Raw genomic sequence first — 14984 nt, forward strand, 5'->3', positions numbered from 1 at the left:
TTATTTAGTATGCAAGACACTCGGTCATTCGTTACCACTGTTTCCAACGAAGAGTCTAGTTTAGCTTAATTTAATTTTCGGCGCTTTGTACTATCTCGTCAATTCTCGTCTTTCCGCCTTCATCAGCTGTTTTTTTTTTTTATATTTGTTGGGTCTTTGTTTAATTGTTAGTGAAAAACTGAAAGAACTTAACGGAGCAGTCCAATTCAAAATGTAATGTTTAGGCACTCTCACACTTTAACCAGAGCACAAACTCCTATGGAGAAAAAAAAAACAAAAACAAAACAAAAACAACAAAACAACAAAACAAAACAAACAAACAAAAACTGTTTGTCGGAAATTTTGTTCCTTGAACGAGCTATAACCAAATATATCACAGAAGAAGCACGGATTCAATCTAATTAAAATAAGACTCATTATGCCTTTCTGTCAATGCATATGGCTAAAAGGATGGCGCAATCAGTATGTTTTTTTAAAATATTTCTTGACGACAAAACAACTACTTGAAACCTTTTCAGGTGCATTACTCGCACAACTCATGATAACATGCCATGCCACTTGTCTGTCTTAGCTGGGCAAATTAAGTTTAACTTACTTACTTACATCAGACAATTCCAGTAAAATATAAATACATATTGTCTGTTCCAGAAAAGTGTGCCAGAGTATAGTAAATATTCGTAGTTTCTTTTCTTTTTCATGCTTATGCATAATTTTTTTATTCGAAGAAGCTCTCAATTTACATAGAAAAATCAGCACGCATTAAATACCTGTCAACTGCTGGCTTCCCGGTTATATAATATGGAAATTAAGTTGATTAATCATGAGTCATAAAAATGATATTAAATCAATAAATGAAACGTGTGCACTAACTTTTAACATGTTCTTTAGTAGAGTAATCAAGGGAACTAATATTCTGGTGGAAATAAATAGAATGTTATCCAGAGGGTAAGTGTCCTCTGCTTTTCTAAAAACACCCGCCGAGCTGCTCATAAAAAATCAAGTCCGTGGTAGACGAAAAATGAAAGGAAATCTACGTAGTAGTGAAACAGATGTCTAATGCAAACGGGACTATACAATACTTTCAGGTACACACTCGTGAATAAATCCAGAAATATATCTCTTTTTTATGTTACAATAAGTCTTTACACGTCAAAGGTATGCAGAATAACAGAAATCTTTTTTGAAAAGAATAGTCCGCTTAAACGACGAATCGAGATACAAAGAAGTTTCCACTTTAAAATATAAAAACAATTTTTACTTTAAAATGCATTGAGATGCATTCGAATTGCAAACGTATCGAAAGGACAAATATGACATAAAATTAAAATTTACGTTTCCACGAATCGCGTAGAATTCGCCTCCCGTTTCCTGGTCTGACTTTTAAGAAACATATCGTCAATTGAACTGCTTAGTATTAATCGAGGCAGCTTAAAGAACCTGGATAGCGAATTTCAACAAAATCGAACTTTGAATTTTTGACAGCGGTGGCGGCCATTTTAAAAATGGGAGTCTTACGTAATTGAAATTATCGATTGAACCGCAGATTCTTAAATCGGACAAATTACAATTTAGACCGCGGTGACGGCCATTTTGAAAATGGCGACTGGGACGCACGCGATTTTTTTTGCGATTTTGTTTGGACCATTGAGGTAGATATATATACCAAGTTTGGACAAATGCAGTTTTCGAGATATATGAGATTCAAATTTTCGTTGTAAAAAATGGGTACCATTAGTCCGATTTTGAAAAATCTGGAAATTTTTTCGAAGTTCTGCATCCTTCGAAGAGTAGTTCTAACTTCTTTAAAAAAAAGTTCCATCTCAATCGGACTAGCCACTTTTGAGAAAAAGGGCGGATACTTCGAACAATTTTTACGACAGGAGAATTACATAATAATAATAACAATAATAATAATAATAATAATAATAATAATAACAATAATAATAATAATAATAGAAGAAGAAGAAGAAGAAGAAGAAGAAGAAGAAGAAGAAACACAGTAAAAACAATAAGTCACCGCCACTTCGTGGTCGACGACTTGATAAAGAAATTATACAATTTTCTAAGTAAATAAATGTTTGACAGAGCATGACAAACCTGTATTAGGTGCTGCATTAACCATATCTGAATCAGATTTTACCTCCGATTACATAACTAAAGATGAATTAATAAACCTAACTGCAAATTTGTCTAGTAGAGAGTGAAATCAAGTGAAACCTAAATTTCGGTTAGATAGTTTTTTTATACAATTTAAGCAAAGGAAGTTATAAGCTTCTACTGAACATTCAAATCTTTAATTGTCCATATAAACAACGCAATATAAAAAATGTTACATCGAACTACTTTTATGCCAAGTGATGTGTTGCAAAATTCATCACTTATGAATTTTTATTCAATAGTTTCTTATTAATATGCAAGATTTTTTTTATTATAATCCAAGATTTCTTTATTAATATGTAAGATTTTGTCATTAATATGCAAGATTTTTTTTATTATGATGCAAGTCTTTTATTAATATATAATTTTTTTTCATTGATATGGCAGATCCTTTTATTATAATGCAAGAATTCTTTAGACAAGAAGAGCAAGATCCGAATAAAAACAACAGACACTGACGCTTCAGACACAGCAGGATGACACTTTAAAGCGTGCAACTCTAAGAATTGAAAACGTATAAATATGGTTATGCAATACTCTCAACACTTCATGAATCGTGGTAGTAAAAAAATGAAGTGTACTAATTAAAGACTAAAACCGTGATAATGCTATTAAGTTTTTTTTTGCCTAGGAATGATAGTGATCTTCCATTTTCGAATTTCCTGAAAGGGTCATTCAGCTTCGTCCTTTGCAGTCTTTGTTCCTGGATTTTTTTGATTTCCGGTAGAATCTTGGTTCCTATGGTTACTTTTTCGTGTAGTGTCTATAATATCTAACAAAGACCATAAAAACATTTTTCTTGAATAAAATATACATCCCATTCATGTTTTTTTTAACCTACGTAATTTTTTTCAATATAAAGTCGAGGCTAAAAATAACAGATCTGTAAAATTACCCGTTGCGTGTCATGATTTTGCCTTCAAAACTTAATTCGATGATCTCGAAGTTAAACCCAAATTTCGTCTTCCTTGATAAAAAGGACCACATTGGTGTCAAAACATATTTTATTGGTTGACATCGCAAAAAAATATTTTTTAATACAATTTCTCGAAGACAATACTAACAAAATGCTGTTTTTTTTTAAACATTCATCTAATGCAATATGCCTGTTGTTCAATACCAAATTTAAATGTAAAAGATTTGTCGTATTGTTTCTTCTCTCTTAAGAGACTGACTTACTATATATAGTCTTCAACAGAATGAACTTATATCGACAAGACCTTTGATTTTTGTATTTTTCCCTTTCGTCTCAATTATCTTTTACGTGTGACACAACACGTAATGTGAGTATCTCCAGGACTGCTTAAAAACCCCAGAGACGTTTACCCAATTCAATTATTGTACAAGTTGTTCCCAGTTTTAAACGGAACCCAGTTGCTCGTTTTCTAACTTTCAATAAGTTTTTCATTGCTTCTTTTTCTGCTGTCATTGCTCAAAAGCCAAAACACAACCACAAATACAAATAAATCTTCACATCTGTTCACATATTGTAAAAAATACATTGCAAAATTATATTATTGACAAGCTCGTGATTTTTTTCTATTTGAATTTTATCTTCTTTGGTTTACATAAAACTTTTCCTTATTATAATCTAGATTGTAGAACACGATCATAGTTACTTAAATTCAAAAGTTCATAAGTTTTCTTCACATTGTCTATAACATATAAAGGATCTGATATTTTTGTTGGATCTGCTCCTTCTTTTGCCAGTTCTACTTTCCTGTGTTTAAATGTCTGTGTAACTCTCTGCTCGGGTAAAAATCTAAGGAAGACAGGTCTGGCACTGCTCGGTAAGTCCTTCTCCACCTTTTTGTATATACTCTGGAGTAGTTGTTGTGTTATATCTTTACCTTGGTGTAATGTTATAGCGGCCATTCCCGCTTTTCCATCAACCCCTAAAATTAGCGTAAAAACAGGTTAAACTTTTTGTAAACTGAATTTTGAAGAAAATAATTTTGGAAGTCAACAAGTCTCTTTCTACAAAAGTACATTTCTGTAGCACCAAAAGATAAATATAATTGAAACTGCATGGCCGTCATGAAAACAAACCATATTTTCACTCTTTGATGGATACACACATTTTAACTGTTGGAAAATAGAAGAATATATTAGGCTTAGATACAGCAGATGAATAAAATAAAAAGTGTCTTCGTAAAATAGTCCATAATACTCGAAAGTGAAAGGCAGTTGAAATATAATGGAACTGAGACAAGAGAAATAAACGTGGTAATTCAGTAGGTAAATGCAAATGAACAGAAGAAAAAAATGATGAGGAACTTGGACTCTTCTAAAAATGTAAGCATTCATAGCAAAATTACCTTCAACAATTATACCATAAACATTGACATCTTGAACGAAATGGAGGGTACATAAGACTGCACTTACTTCACCAGTTGACACATTTTCACCTTTCCACCTGAAAGTTAATTAATTATAACTTTAGATACTTTAGATAAAACTTTGTTCATATATCCTGGTAAATGCAATCAAGGTATCGGTCGAATGTGATGCACAGAAACATACATTGAATTACTAATATTATTCGTACAAAAAATCGTAAAACTCGCCAGCTTGTCTTTGAAAAATAACGCATACTTTGAGATTAGCTCGGACTGATTGGTTGCAGAACTGATAGATGGATAAACCATGCTTTATTTTCAAGTAAAACATTGCTACTCAATGAAGAAGAATGATGTATGAGGCGATATCATTTGACATTCATTTTGGATACAAAGGCGTATTATTTTTTGAAATAAGACATATTCTGTGGAACGCTCTGTACATTTAATTCTAATATGACACGCTTCAAATCTCTTCAGACCACAGCCATGGTTAAAAGTGTTAAACACAAGACCAATATTTCGTGCAAAACATAGGCTGCCTTAATTCAAAAATATGAAGAAACTAGTCCAATTAAAAGCGAAATAAACGACGGAAACTCCATTTTATCTTTGTTTTACCACAGGCTTGCCATTCTTGTCGTTATTCAATAACTGTTCGCAATTGTTCGGGGTAAAACACAAATAATAGCATATATGTTTTTAGTTGAACGCCAAGTTTACTACTGTTTTACCAATTTTGATGTATGTGTGCACTACACAAACATACATCGGAATCCTTGTGGCCATTCGGGAAGGGTAAGGCTTGTCTATTACAATACCTGCTTAACCCGCCATTTTACTTTAATGTCAAAATCAAAGTGACTATTTTCATTTTCCGGTTTATTATTGACTTGCCATATCACGTAATGGTTGATGGGTCCCTGTGATTAGCTATTTTTAGTCCGATGATTTTTGTTATTACCGTGTATTCTTGATATACCTGAATTCAGATTTTTTTTTTATTTATATCTTTTAATCTATATTATATCTTTATATATAATCTTTAGAACGCTAACCCCACCGGTACACCTGGTCCATGCTCCGAATGTTTAGTGGAGTCAGAATTGCTCATTTACTTTTCTTGCTGTATGCGTGTTGTTTTGGTTATTTTATGTTCTTTGTTGTGTATGTCTGTTTTCCATGTCTGGTAATTGTCCCTGGATTGCATTCTTTTGATTACCGCTACAATCTTGGTTCTTTTGATTATTCTTTCATGGTGTAAGACAGAGTTCTGTACAAAACTGCTTGTACTACCATTGCTCTGTCTAATGTCATTCATATGTGCTACACATACCTAAATCAAGGGTAGAAACTTACCTAAATGTATCACCCACTCTGTCTCTGAAATATAAATAGTAGTGTTTGTCTCGGAATAGAAGGTCACCAAAGTTGAAATGAACATCACCATCTTTGAATGCATTTCTCACTAGTTTCTTTTCATGCATTTCTTTGGTACCTTTATAAAAGGCAAAGATGTCGAAGAATGGAGGAATTTCAGAAATCAATAACCCTTCTTCACCTAAAAAAAAGTAATTTAGTTCGAATCATCATGAAATATTTCAATTAATTTTGCGCATGTGGTAGAATAAGTCTGTTGTTAATACCTTTAGATAATGCTTTAACTGACTGATGTCGAAGTTTCACAGACTCTTTAAACCAGTTTGTGTGAAAAGACAAGATGAAGAAAAACGATCATTTCTTCCACTACCGTTTGTCAACAAAGGTATAGATGCAATTAATTTGGCTAACATCCTTCATCACAAAAAGGTTACAAAATTCCCCCATATTACAAAGACAAATCCATACCAATTATTTCATATTCCCATACTTCACCCATTGCATCCAAAATTTTCAATTATAAAAGGCTCCTCGAGATTGAGAACTTGACTTCAAGGCTAAACCACCTGACTGTTCTTGCAAAAACTCTCCATTCTAATATGGTCCTTCTGGTCACGTCGTTACGGGAGATTAATCATCATCGAAAACGAATCTCTACGTGATATCCTTTCTAAAGGCCCGAAGTACCGAGAACCACGCTCCATAAATTGAAATTATAACTTTGAAGTTCTTACAGATGCTGTCGAGGACTTTGCAATAAAATGGATAAAACGAGAACAAGAAGACATTGATTCTCTGTCAGAGTGATTAGGGGCCGTGAGGTCTTTAATTTTGAAACGAAAAGTGGGTCGATTAGTACCAAGGCTACATCGGTTTTCAAAGACCCCGATGTAGCAAAAAACATTGTCTACTATACATGACAAGTATGTTGTCGTACCAGCAGACAAAGCCCAAAACAACATTGTTTTTGTCTGCAAAACGTTTTACATCCAATGTTTATTATCAGAGATAGACGTAGAAAATAATAGCAGTGATAAGACCTATACTGCTACCACACTCTCCAAAGAAGAGATTGTGGAAAACCATAAATCTGTGCTATCCTCTTTTAGTCTCTCTACCAAGGACTATGATTGTGATTTACCGTAATGGTATTAATTCAATGTGGATCCTGAAAAATTCGAAAGATCTTTTGGAGACAATCATTTCAAGACTATTATCGGAATACAATAGCATTAAAACCTATGATTTTTCAACACTGTATACTTCTATTCCCCATACTCAGTTAAAATTCGGACTTAAAAACATATACATCGTTGTTTTTCCAAAAAAGATGGTACACCTAGATACAAATATATAGTTCTTGGTAGAGATTCCTCATACTTTGTAAGAAATAATTCCAAATCATCTTCCAAATATACAGAGGAAGATGTTTACAAAATGCTGAAATTTCTAACCGACAACATATTTGTCCAGTGTGGTGGACGTGTTTTTCAACAAACGGTCGGCATTCCAATGGGAACAAATTGTGCTCCTTTACTGGCTGACCTATTCCTCACTCTTATGAGGCTGACTTTATAGCTGATATGATCCAAAAGAAAGAATATCATTTGGCTAGATCCTTTAATCTCAGTTTTCGCTATATAGATGACGTATTATCTTTAAACAATCCTAATTTCGGGGATTTGATACATTGCATCTACCCCAAAGAACATGAAATAAAGGATACTACAGACACTGTGAAATCAGCGTCATATCTTGACCTACACTTAGAAATCGATGGTAAAGGAAAACTATCGACTAAACTTTACGACAAACGTGATGACTTTTCATTCAAAATTCAAAACTTTCCTTTCATCTGTGGCAACATCTCTTCAGCACCTGCGTATGGAGTGTTCATATCACAATTCATACATTATGCCAGAGCTTGCCGAAACTACGCAGACTTTTTGTATCGCGCTAGAACCCTAACAAATAGGCTTCTGGAATAGGGTTCTGTTGATACAAGATTGAAATCATCAATACAGAAGTTTTATGGTCGTCATCATGAACTCTTGGATCGTTATGGTGTATCCATCTGCAGCATGAAAACTGATTTATTCAACGGGTCATAGTTCTCCTTTCCTCGTTTGTCTACCCCGGACTTGACTTTTTATGAGCAACTCTGCGGGTGTTTCTAGAAAAGCAAAGGACGCTTACCCTACCGGTGCACCTGGTCCATGCTCCCAGATTTTGCTCATTTGCTTTTGTTACTTTGTATTTATGATTTTAGTTACTTTATGTTCTTTGTTGTGTATGTCTGCTTTGCATGTCTGGTCTTTGTCCCTGGATTGCATTCTTTTGATTACCGCTATAACCTTGGTTCCCTTGATTACTCTTTCGATAAAGATTCGTTTGGTTAAATTAATTATATTGATATACAGTAAACAAGCATTTGATTTTGATTTTAATTACCTGGCTTGGAGAGAATGCACTGTCCCTTCTTGTTCCGCAATGGTTCAAAAGAATATGGATCAGGTTTAACAAGGAACATTTTCGGCATCGATTCTCCTGCAAACCAATTCTGAAAAAAGTGGACAACCATGTAATTCATTATTTTGATACTTTTTTCTTAGCAAGGCTTTTTTTTCACTATCCTAATTTTGCTGAAACCTTGAGGGTTTTGTAATGTATTCAGATTTGAAAGCACAGGGTTATTATATATATATAGAAAGGTCTGAAAAATTCCCAACGATGTTAGAACTGTCAAATTTGCGATGCATATTTTTGGTAGTTCCATCCGCGGGACTCGAACTTGTACCGCTGTGACATCTATGGCAACACCGCCTGCACAAAGTCCAGCGCCCTAGACCACTCGGCCAGCTAGGCTATATAAAAATATAGCTTTCGCTGGCCGGGTCATTCCTCCTCGTAGGTTTAATCTAGGGCTGTAACTTAGTACACGATGTATGGTAGTACGGGACAGTTCGTTTAGGTGTTATTATGTAGGATAGAGGATCAAATTAATGATGCATGTCACAACAAATCAATATTATACAAACGTTTCAGAATGTGACGACTCTATTGTGCAGACGGTGCAGAGAAAACGACTAAAAATTTGCAACGCAAATTTGACAGTCCTAAAATTCGTTAGGAATTTTTCAGACCCTTCTATAAGTTGACGTTATCTTCCCTGTATCAATTTGATCCGATGGAGCAGTGTAGATACATACATACATACATACATACATACATACATACATACATACATACAATATATATATATTTTGCAGTAAAGGGTGATACGCCGAAGTAATACACGAGGTAGATATATAACCCGAGACGTAGTCGAAGGTGATATATTTTCTAAGTGTGTTATTGGGTGTATCACCCTTTGCTGTCGGCAATATGTGTTATATCATACTGAATACCCCTTTTGATACATTTTTATGTACATGTGCATAGGCGTTAAGAAATTTGTGGAATTAAACTCAGGTGTAATGTTCTTGTTGTTCCTCAAATGTAGTAAAAGTCAACTTGAATAAAATTTACAACTATATTTTAACATTTAAATTAATCAACAATGGCAAAAAAAACCCAAAGATTAACACTTTCACTATTCATTTTATCTTAAATGAAAATGAAGAGGATGTGCACATGGACAATGAATGGTATTTTCAGTCAAGGAGGAGATATATCGTGATGAGGACATCGCGGTGATATGTCATAGTAACTTCAAATAAATGTTAAGGGGCGGAGCTAGAAATAATACATAATGCTTATTCGATATAGGCAAGTATAATATAGGCAATTATTATACCGTTAACGACGATAAACGACCGATGCATCCCGGTTTATTCAGTACGCTAAATATGCCCATGGTTCCCTCTGTCTGTCCAAATAGTTCTACAATCAATGGAATTCTAAATCGTTCTTGAAATTTTTTCCAAACATCAGGCTTAAGTCCATTGCCTGTTGCACATCTCAGTTTATGTGTCGTATCCAAAATATTCTATAATAAACAAATATATACATGTAAATATTAACATTTTAGCACCGATTTACCCAAAAATATATGATATGAGTTCATATCGGCCCCTATGTAGTAACCGATATGTTTAATCAATTGAAAATACGTTTAATTCTGTATCAATGAGAGAAAAAAGGGAACATACCAATAAACTACAGTAAAATAAAAGATTTCAGCTAAATTTGATTACCATTGGAACATTCAACAAATATCTGCACAGCTCTCCTATGTATAGAATCACAGTAACATCATATTTTCTAATTTCATTGAAGTAGTTTCTGGCTGAAAACTTACGCCCGAGGACAAGTGTCCCACCTACAATGTGTTTATAAACAAAAATATAGTTAGCTTTAAATGGATCAGTAATTATAAAATAAAATAGCTTTTTCGTATGCAAACTAATGCAACTAATGTTGAACCATATCAATTAAACTATTATGTACAATTTTATCATGTGCCATTGGGACTTTTCTCACGAGTTGTTATGTTTTGTGTCTTTAAGATATGTTAGACTAGTTGTGTTTTTGGTTTCATTCTTTGTACACTATTAAAATCTAATTCATTTATTTCATAGAAACATAGACAGTGACTACTATATTGTTACATTCGATTACTATGATAAAGTGATGAGTTAATATTGTTTGCTGATGAGTCATAGCTCACCTTTAAAGAACAAAAACAATTAACACTTTATATACAACGAAATACGTACCTACTTTCATAGTATTCCACCATCCCAGAGTTGATGCAGCCATGTGATACAATGGAGTAACAATATACAAAATATCATTTTCAGTTAAACTGAACTGTTGTAATACGTTAGCTAGCCCAATAGCCTTAAATTGGTTAATAATGGCTGGTTTTGGAAGTCCTAAAATATAAACGTGTATCAATACCACATGGTGTGTTTTAATAATAATTCTGTTTGCTTACTTAGGTAGATTAAAAAAACTTTAAAGACAAAGCGACGTTGAATGTAATGAAAATTACGATGCCATAAACTCGATTAGATACTTCTGACCGAAAATTTTCTTCTTTTGTACTGTTAAATTGCTTCATTAAACATTTTGACGGTTTTAAGCACTGAACGAATAAACGTTTAAATACTTATTATGTTAAGTCCATAAATATATGAAATTTTATGTTTCGGCATGCGAACTGTAATTATTCATTATATTCATGGATTTCATGTTGTTTTGATGAAAGTGCTTTCCATCATTAGCAGTTGTACGATTATCACTTTTAAGTAAAAAGGATTTTTTTTGGAGCTCAACTATTTACCCTTTGTAGACAATCAAGAACAACTGTAGTGATTACAATTATATTTTGAGTAAGGTACCTGTTGTGCCAGATGTATAAATGTAACAAAGAGGATCCGTCATAAGTATATCTGATCGCACATTCCTGCAGACTTGTACCGGAAATGATGTTTTCATCAAATCATCAAAAGAAGAGAAGTCGCCATTCAATTCTGATTTTGTTACTCCGCAGATATAAACCGGCATAAATGATAGTTCGCCTCTAATTTCTTCAACGGAATCTAGCAAATTTTTGCCTAAAATATATTGAAATATGCAAAAGCCGTCAGTAAATGTACAAGTAAAAAATTAAGAATTGAGGCAGAGAAAACATACGTTATGCTGCAAAGGAAACATACAGACGACATTTGTCTAATGAGCAAGAAAGAATGGACCAAATAAAAAAATGTTTATAATAGAGTTTCCATAAGCGTCAAATGAGTTGTTCGTATTTTATATGGTGGAGGGGCAAACTTTAGTATAGGGTTGGGGTGCAATATAACGAAAGTATGTAGTTATGTATATACTTTTGCGATCATATAACCAATAAATTGACGACTAAATTTATAACAAAATAGATTATTATACAGATATTTACAAGAGTATGTTTTGTTAAAATGAAGTTCAAATTATCTTGCAAATCCTTTTTAACATTCTTAGATGTAAATACGTACATGTGTCAGTTTAAAACCTCACCTGATGACGTAAATGGTTGTCGATGTGTTTAAAAATTTTAATGACATGATGTACTGAAAACTTAAGACAAAATGTAGTTAATTGATGTACAAAACATGTTACTAGTGTCATTAGTCGCCATACAACCATACATCTGTGGTTAATTCTTCTCAGATTTAGCCGATTAACCATAGGGAATGTACTTTAATACAAACCTTCTCCAACAATAAGAGCTTTGGCATCACTGGTAATGATTGAATGTGTAAGTGGCTTGGATTTTAGATGATAGTTAATGAACGCAGCTCCAACACCTATCTTCTGTAGACCTTAATTATGAATCAATTTAAAAATATATATATTAAAACATTTAAAGGAGAAAAAAGGAGAACAGTAATTTTAAAATTTACTATACCGAAACTTTGAAAAAGACAACGTTAAAATTGTATTTATATGAAAGGCTTCTCATTCTCCAGAAATCATAAACCGTACCGAAAAAAAAACAAGATATCATAATTTATATCCTCTTCACTTAGAATGTTCTGATTTGTTTTCATTTGTTACGAAAAAATTTTAGGTTTTTCGAATCGTGACCGATAAAATTTCATATCTTTTAACTGGAGATTGAGAATAGTTCCTGTTCCTGAAAATATATTGACATTGACATCATTTTATGGGTTTCTTCGAGTTTATGGTGACGTAAGAAAGAGTTTGTTTCGACCTAGCAAGACTTAAAGAGTAGACGAGGGTTAGGCAACTCCCGCCCCTCCTATCTCTTGGAAGAGAAGACAGAAAACTTTACTGTTTAACGATAAACTGTAATCATATACCTAAAAGTATCCAAATAAACGCTGGTTCGTTTGATACCATCATTGCCACCATATCCTTTGGTTTCAATCCCCATTCAGATACAACATAAGCCACTCGGTTAGCCATATTGTCAACAAATTCATAGGAATATTTTCTGTTCTCAAATATGATAAATGTTTTCTTCGGAATTCGGTCAACATTCTCCTCGAACATATCAATAACAAGTTTTTTTTCCTCGACATCTTTCTTTGCTGCCTGTGCAGTTCTCTGCCTGGCTTTAATATACTTGAAATCGTCACCCAGATAAGGATAACATAATCTCCACGAAGCAATTCCCGCTCCAATTGTTCCAAGTGTCCCATACAAAACTTTCTCTTTCACAGACATGTTTTCAGAATGTGAATTTGTTCACAATAAACTCAATTTCTGTATTAACTGAATTAATAAGGCATTTTTTTGTCGTTTTTCTTTGCAATTAATCGGAATTTTCCGGACAAACAATTAGATTTATGTTTTTGTGTAAATGTATATGACATGTATTTAACGGGAGTTTTCCAAGAAACACGATGACATTTAAAAAGAACAAAAGTTGATAGATCAAATGTCAAACCAGTCACGTATAAGTCAGATAATGTATACAACATGACATACCATGCATTTATCATCATACCGATAGTGCAAGTAGCTGTATTGTTTTATTTGAATAAGTTGTGTTTAAAGCTAATTTTCATTGTACGGTTTTAATTTTAGTAAATAAAAACAGCTGAAAAATGCCTCATGTGCGAGAACAATTACGATTTGTTTTCATTTATTAAATACTCACATTCTCAGTACATGTATCTTTAAATGCCATGCTGATACAGTCTCGATTTCCTTTAAGCCTTTCACCTAAAGATGCTTGCTTTCAAAGTCCACAAATCCATTGGTCGAATTTAGTACTTATAATATTACACTTATTGTATCTGTAGCGTTTTTTTTACATACGACTTTCAAGATTTCAACTCACTTTTTGTGAAAAAAAATAAAGGCATTTAGGGAAAAAAAATTGTAAAAAATAAGGATATTTTTATAGATAAATCCGGAATTTTGTGAAAGAAAAACAGTGATGTATTTCCACATTTTACTCATAAATTGAAACAAAACGCACCTGTAAATAAATCAAATACTAAAAATTATATCATTATATCATTACCATGGAAATTAGTTTTACAATTACCAACACACACATTCAGTAGTCAATCTGTGAACATTTCAGACACTTCGTGGATTGACTTCCAATTCATCAGGTAACTGCTAAATTTATCCGTACCTGACTGCATAACCAACTTTGGGTAGTTCTTTATCAGTATATGAAAGTACTATAGCTAAAATTCATTATTATTATCCCTGATACCTCCCATGGTTTTCGAGTCATAAGGGGCCAAAGCGAGCGACGCCAAAAATAAACTATGCTTTTTATTTCTGGTTATTTTTGGTCCGATTTTTTTATTAGTTGTCTTAGAGTCTGAAAGAGTAATCAAGGGAACCAAGGTTATAGTAATAATCAAAAGAATGTAATCCAGAGACAAAGACCAGACATGGAAAACAGACTTACACAACAAAGAACATAAAGTAACATATCATCATACATAAAAATCATACATACAAAGTAACAAAAGCAAATGAGCAACTCGGACTCCACTAAAAACTGGGAGCATGGACCAGGTGCACCGGTAGGGTAAGCGTCCTGTAATCACTGTCTGCGTTTTTCAATCAGAATTTAAAAATTCTCTTACAATTTTCAAGCTATAGGTATTGATTGCAAATGTCTTTGATTGACACCCTCATAAGCAGAACTTTCTCATTTCATAGATTTTCAAATTATGTGCAATATTGTATCAAAACCAGTTTTTGTGTCCGCAATGAAGTGTATGTCCTTACTTTAAGTGTATCAAAAACTAATACTGTGTCCACACTTGCTCCTTGTGATATGAGTTTAAAATGCAGGCTGTAATCGTCTCACGATGAGCCCTGCGAATCTCTTAATTATTTGTTACTTTAATTAAAAAAAAACAGAAACATAACCAGTTATAACAAATTAACAAGCATTTTTGTGTGGACATGTTTACATATCACTTGCTGGTCAACTATGTTAAACTGTTTTAGGAGTTTGAATTGTACCATGATGCAACAACCATTCATTGATGTTTTTATTCATTTATAAATTGTGCATATCAAGTGGTCCATTGGGGAGTATTTCTGAAAAAAACATAAAGAAAGAAAATTGAAAAAAGTAGAAATAGCAGATGTTTGAAATGTTTTGAAATCCGTCCGTTACACTTT

The 14984-nt window shown here is 33.1% G+C and overlaps 1 protein-coding gene across 1 annotated transcript; it reads right to left on the reverse strand.

Moving 5' to 3' along the window:
- Positions 1-3147: 3147 nt before the first annotated feature.
- On the reverse strand, positions 3148-13184 carry LOC148622049 (long-chain fatty acid transport protein 6-like). Its single transcript, XM_088571566.1, has 10 exons — positions 12683-13184; positions 12071-12181; positions 11222-11437; positions 10595-10753; positions 10073-10197; positions 9673-9864; positions 8328-8436; positions 5856-6057; positions 4476-4573; positions 3148-4052 (listed from the first exon to the last, which is right to left on the reverse strand). Exons 1-10 carry the CDS (start codon positions 13047-13049, stop codon positions 3742-3744), a joined length of 1890 nt encoding a protein of 629 aa, XP_088427692.1. The 5' UTR covers positions 13050-13184; the 3' UTR covers positions 3148-3741.
- Positions 13185-14984: the final 1800 nt, after the last annotated feature.

The sequence above is a fragment of the Perna viridis genome, chromosome 3 (genome assembly GCF_037379345.1).
Source record: "Perna viridis isolate PV_CMFRI_1.1 ecotype Kerala chromosome 3, ASM3737934v1, whole genome shotgun sequence".
NCBI classification, from domain to species: domain Eukaryota; kingdom Metazoa; phylum Mollusca; class Bivalvia; order Mytilida; family Mytilidae; genus Perna; species Perna viridis.